Consider the following 6,521-nt stretch of genomic DNA (forward strand, 5'->3'; position numbering starts at 1 on the left):
CGGTAAATGTCTAAGCATATATAAACCAGATTATCCAGTAGGCAACGGAAAACAGTATGATGTTCAATGAGGACAAATTTCAACTGCTCCATTATCGAAAACTGGAGGAAACAGTAGCTATAAACTGAGTATACTACAAACTCTAATCACACGATAGAGATATAAAAAGTAGTGTGAAGGACTTGAGTGTGTTAATCTCAGAGGATCTCGCCTTAAAGGATCACAACAGTATCATTATCACATCAGCGAGGAAAATGATAGGCTGGATACTAAGAACCTTCTAAACAAGGAATCCCAAGCCAATGGTCTTTTTCAAATCATATATAAAATAAACTAGGAGATATCGAAAGAAGCTCTATAGACTAATTTGTCTCTTTTGCGCAACAGGAATTAAACTGTAGAACTCAATACGATATCGTCCCTTGCCGATATCGTATGGAGTTTGACAAGGACGTATCTTGGGCTCCACTGTTACGCGAGTGCTGCGTAAATTACATTCTCAATAGCAGATGGCAATGATCACTTTGTGTCAGGCGGAGAGCCAAATAATATAGTTAAAATACTTTCAGTGGAATTAGTGGTCGTGCCGTCATTAGCTAATTCATAAGTTGTCGACGATTTTGGGAAAAACTGAAGCTATACTATTTGCTTGAAATGTAAATTGAAACGGATAAATAATTTCAAGGTACTAAGTAATGAGGAAATCATCTGAACAAGAAGTTAGAAATAACTAACATTAATAAGTCTGCAGGAGAGATAAAACCAACAACGCATTCGTATTCCATTACAACCTTAAGTCTCACGTCATGGACTTCGGAAGAGCTCAATTGTTGCATCACGAGAACGACAGAGCCAGACGCAGAATTTCAGAAGCAGCAGTGATCCACCTCACCAAAACCAGTGAGAAGAACAATGGAACGTACATGTAGTCTTGACCTATTGTACACGATTCATGAAATATACATTAACTTGTCACCTTACTCCCATCCTCTGATACCACCAATGTCTAACCTCGCCAGACTTCATTTCGCAGTTTTTAAAAACTTGAGTGACCTGTTGTCTCAATGGCCTTTTGTGTAATGTCTTTCTCTGAGCTTGACCTAATAGAAAAAAAAATGTTGCATTAGAAGTATCCTCCTTCACCAGTGTCTTTATTTTCAATTGTCACCATTTTGCTATTATTTATCTACTCACAAGCTCAAATAAATATATTCATAAATATTATGAATCCCGAAGGAATAAATAATGAAAAAATCTATTTTTTAGTAATTTATTGTAACAACCTCCGTCCTGAATGTTACCTGATAGAATTATGAACCCCAGAGTTCTTTTCACGTCAAGTGTCAGACAAGCTCCTCAAGGCTCCTTTCACCTCCTGACGCTGGTAATAGTTGCCTTGATATCCACAATTATTTTGGCGTTGGGATGGCTGATACAAAATCCACTACAGGTACGGTATTGGCTTTGCAGAGTTCTTGAAAATTCTATTCCCGTTGGCAGTGGATTCCTCAAAATCTGTTAAACATCTTGAGGTCGCAGTTGATAATGTTAACGATCCTTTAATATGCTGACGCTGAGGCTTGGCTTCTTCAGAGTCAAATTAAACACCAAGTCCACCTGTGATCTCCACACAAGACCCAACCATAAAGCTGCTCTTCTCCGATAGAAGGAATGCCACCAGTTCTGCCACCTCTGTTTGGGAATAAAATTTATTTTCTCAAAGAAAACCCACAAATGTCTTAATCTAGGAAAGATGTGTTACATAGTATTAGAAAATAAGTGCAGTCTTTTCTGTTCGGGGAGATCAGTGAGCTCAGAGTTTGAATGGGATCCCCTGTAGTTACTTATTGTGATCTGAGGTACTATTTAGGTGATGAAAGAACTCGTTCCATCTGCCTGGTGCCTGACTATCAGACTGTGATCCTCTGCTTAAGCAGAGAGTCAAATTCTTGTACCTTTATACCAGCCACACAAGTGGCTGCTGAGCCACTTGTGTGGATGGTATATAGGCGGGCAAGGTGAAATACCAAACACTACAATCAGTAATCGAATGTTGCCCCCAGCTATTAGACACATAGGCTAACTTTCGCAGGTCACCCATAGTTATGTGGCCTCTGGTGGCCGAGTTGCTTATGTTACGAGAACTTGCTGCTTGAGTAGAGGGTGAAGGTCTAAGTTCGAATCTACTTCTTTCCTTGTGAGAAAATATGCTGTTTATATATATATATATATATATATATATATATATATATATATATATATATATATATATATATATATATATATATATATATATATATATATAGTGTGCGCGTGTGTGTGTGTGTTAGAACTCGTTTAAAATTAAGTCTTTCTAAAAATTTATCTTATACATTTAAAGATGTATATATTTTTTATGTTATAAAAATTAATGATTTTGTAGCAAAAGGACCTTAGGAAACTTACCTAACCTTATTATAACAAGCGCAGTTAAATGTTGCTTAATCCAACTAGATATATTTTATATAGTTTTACAATAATTTAATAAACAATCACAGTGAAATTTGTTTTTTTCTCGTTAGGCTCAGAATGATTTTTGCAAAATTATTGCATACACAAATTTTCGCTTGTCCTATTCGGCAAGAAGTACGTTGCTGTTTAAGCTAAACTCGCAAGTTTTACGTATTCGGCACGACATGTGTATTATGCAATGATCACGAACAATCGATGCAAGATGGAGTTCTTTAAGTAAAAATGTGTTATATATTTAGTTTTCAGATACTTAAAAGCATTTTGTGCTCATTTATAAGGTAGCAGCTTCTAAAAAATACGGAGGAGGACGTTTTTAGATGTTTTCTTCCCGTTACAGAAAGTATATGGGATTATATCTCTCTTGTGTTTTGTCTCACGACATCCCTGCTTATAATACCGACCTTCAGGCTGTCCATATCTTCCTAGTGCAGTGAGAGCAATATATGCAAGAACTTCTGGGGACGACTTGTCTTTGATTAAAGGTGTGTCGATTGCACCAGGCAGTACGCAGTTTACCCGAACACCTTTCCTAGTATAATAAAAAAAAATATATTTAAAAATAATATTCAGAATATATATGCATGTTCAAATGATCCATGTTTGAAAAAAAAAAATGTGAAACTAACTTGGCGAGTTCTCCTGCCATGGACTTGGTGAGGGCCATCACACCACCCTTGCTGGCAGCATAGTGGGAGTAGTTGCGTAGCCCTGTTCGTCCAAGAATGCTGGCAATGTTGACTACAACACCATGACCTTCCTGCTTCAACAGCGACTTGACAACTGCTTGACTCACAAGGAAGGTGCCCTGTGTGTGGTTTCTTAGTTAATTTAGATCATGCAGCGAATGTGTCTGCTTGTGCCAAGCAACAAGAACTGTGTGTAGCATCTGGGTATTTTTATTTGAAGACGTTTCTCCAGACTCAAATCAGTATACAATCGATATAAATAGACAATAGAAGATGAGGCAAAGACCCTTGCAATACTGTACACAAAATACACTTTATATCTTCAAATAAAAATACCCAGATGCTCTACATGTGTTTAATTCCTCACATTATCTGTTTTTATATCATTATTATAATGAAACAACACGAGCTGCAGCAACGAAAGGAGATTACACTGACGCATTATATCACTGCACTGGCTTATACTTAATATTGTATCCTGTATGCTCTTTATCATGTATATGAATGCAGTTGCTATCTTGTAATGCACATGATATATGTACCGAAAGGAGCATTCCTCTTAGTATAGAAAGTTTATTCTTTTCTCTGAGGATGAGGGTTCCCAGGACAGTTTTAGAGGTGGTACCTCTATATATATATATATATATATATATATATATATATATATATATATATATATATATATATATATATATATATATATATATATATATATATATATACACTTTATAAAACCAATCAAGTTAGTAATTTTCTTGAGTAAAAAGAGCCCTACACATGAATGTAATTAGTAATAATAATAATAATAATCTTTATATCTACACGTACATGTACAAGGTATACAGGCCTCCCTGACATCAGTGACATAATACTACATAGAAAGCCTCCTTGTTATGTAGAACATTTATGGCAAATTATGTTATATTTATTCCCAGGATGCGACCCCAACCAGTCGGCTTACACCCAGGCACATACCTACTGCTAGGTGAACAGAGAGAGAGGGTATCTTAAGTAAACACGTCCTAGTGTTTCTACCCGTACCGAGGATCGATCCCCGGACATCGGTGTGAGTGCTGATTTCGCTAGCATGAAAAAGACATTTACATTCTATTGGGCTGTCGTAGATTCAGCAAGATTCTAGATTAAACTGGATTCTCTATAGTTAAAATGAATAATCCTGTGTTAAATAGGGTTTGTTCTTGGTTAATTGCGTTATTTTTAAGTTAAACCTTCATAATTTATTATAAGTTTATGACACGTGTCATTGGTAGCAATGTACCTTAAACCTTTCTGTAAATTTAAATGTTTCTTGATCGTCAGTATCTAAGAAGACCATTTCAGGAGGTACTTGGTCAGTACACTAGCAGCAACGTACAACATACCGTAAGGTTAACGTTTATCATGTCCGTAAAGTCATTTTTTTCCATTTCACAAATTGGGAAACTGTTCATAATTCCGGCACAGTTGGCTAGGAGACTGGGAGGAGTCTGGTACTTCTCCATGATGGCTTTAATGGCTGAGTCTACAGAGTCCTTATTTGTTACGTCCATGGATAGAGCCAGGTGATCCCCAGGATCTACAGAGAAAAATAGACACCAGTGTAGTATAGTTTGCCATGGTGTCTGTATTTTATACAGACACGATGTGTGTCTGTATAAAATACAGACACGATGTGCAGTGTGTCAACTGGTTTTAGAGGAATAAGTGAACTGTGGGTGTGATGTTGGGCTGTGGTGTCGTGGGTGAACTGATTGTGTAGTGGTATCAAGCGCTTGAAGTGGAATTGAGGGTGTAGAATTGATTTATGTAGTTAGATGATGAGTGCGAATTTCGTGGTGATGGAAGGGGGGGTTCTGGATGAATCGAGGGTGTGGTTATAGATGAGGTTAGGAGAGGGGAAGACCTCACAGGAGATTCTGTGGATCCAGTTTGAAGTGAATATATCGCCCTTTGAATGGATAATGCAAAGCACTGGTTAGTGATGAGAGGAGCAAACTACAGAGTATAGATATTGAATCTAATGCCTTGAGCAGTTTTAATAAATGCGTTAACAAAGTGAGAGGGAATGGTTAAATGTGAGAAAAAATCTGTCTAGCATTGCCATTAAGCTTGATGCAGTGATATTTCACTTTTTAAATTTTGCTTATTTAAATTATGATAAAATATTTGGCTTATGGCGCATAAATAAAATGCCGAAATTTGTACATCATCTCGTATTTACAAACTTAACTGTCGATAAATTCCTCCAGTGTCTTACCTTATGTTTTGGATGTGATGGGACTCCTGGTATTATACTTCTGGTGTAGTGTATTGTTGGGGCTTATATTGATGACTGATACAGTTATGGATTTTTGTTTACTGGATTTTTATTTAATTATAATGTTTGTTTTGTACATGAAGGTCTTACTGGAAAACATACAGGCTTTAATATGAATCTTCCTTAGGGTTAATTTATTGGGGATTTTTATAATTATAATTGAGTTAAAAATATCCCCTCTAGAGTGCTTCTAAAGGTGACTAACTAGAAAATATAGTAAGGGTGACTTATTAGGAGGTATATTAAGGGTGACTTATTAGGAGGTATATTAAGGGTGACTTACTAAGAAGTATATTAAGGGTGACTTACTAGGGAGCATACTAAGGGTGTCCTGGGCTCCCTGGACATTGATGTCAGCCACTACCACCCTGGCACCATCCCTGGCCAACACCTGACAGACGGCTCGGCCAATGCCACTTCCACCACCTGAAATAATACACATCAGAACGATAGGTGTAAAACACCTGGGAATCTTCGAGAAACGTTTCGCCTATAGATCTGGCTTTATCAGTCTTATAGAGCCTTCATATTAGAGCCAGTGGACCCAGGTTTTGCACACAAGTCATTCGTTAACATGTCATTAGCATAATTTTGATCTAGTGATAAATTTACAATGAACCTGTCATGCGCAATTCCTGTAACGACACAACGTAGGTATCAACCTGTCATGCACTAATCGCCACACATGCTGACCTAACTGTGACCGGATTCTAGAGTTGATCAACTAACGCATTTCGCCACATTCTTAGGCGTTCAACATGTCGCATCATATGTGTGATCTTCCACTGATGATTCTGTCGACCAACACACCGTTGGAGCCGACTGTGATGTCGATGTGGCACTAAGCAATGATTCATATCTAAAATAAATAATCTGACTACCACACTTCATAATGAATTATTCGCTATACATCTTGAACTCAAATATGTCCATGTGTATAATCTTGACACATTAATTGTAATTAATTCTCTAGCATTCCTCCATTAGGTACGATTGATCCTTGCTTT

General features: G+C 37.1%; 2 protein-coding genes across 4 annotated transcripts in view; one reads left to right on the top strand and one right to left on the bottom strand.

The window, feature by feature from the left end:
• Positions 1-6,521, top strand: part of LOC138854763 (uncharacterized) — a 593,204-nt gene that overhangs the window by 373,930 nt on the left and 212,753 nt on the right. The gene's annotated exons all lie outside the window — the stretch shown is intronic.
• Positions 1,257-6,521, bottom strand: part of LOC128697902 ((3R)-3-hydroxyacyl-CoA dehydrogenase) — a 22,887-nt gene continuing 17,622 nt past the window's right edge. Inside the window, exons 2-6 of one of the 2 annotated variants that reach the window (XM_070099679.1) lie at positions 5,824-5,940; positions 4,580-4,773; positions 3,138-3,316; positions 2,913-3,040; positions 1,257-1,692 (exon numbers count right to left, since the gene is read on the bottom strand). In XM_070099679.1, the coding sequence (XP_069955780.1) occupies positions 1,601-1,692; positions 2,913-3,040; positions 3,138-3,316; positions 4,580-4,773; positions 5,824-5,940 (710 nt within the window). In that variant the 3' untranslated portion in view covers positions 1,257-1,600. The remainder of the gene's footprint in view (positions 1,693-2,912; positions 3,041-3,137; positions 3,317-4,579; positions 4,774-5,823; positions 5,941-6,521) is intronic. The other variant, XM_070099680.1, reaches the window with a different exon arrangement.

This window comes from Cherax quadricarinatus, chromosome 68 (assembly GCF_038502225.1).
Source record: "Cherax quadricarinatus isolate ZL_2023a chromosome 68, ASM3850222v1, whole genome shotgun sequence".
NCBI lineage: Eukaryota > Metazoa > Arthropoda > Malacostraca > Decapoda > Parastacidae > Cherax > Cherax quadricarinatus.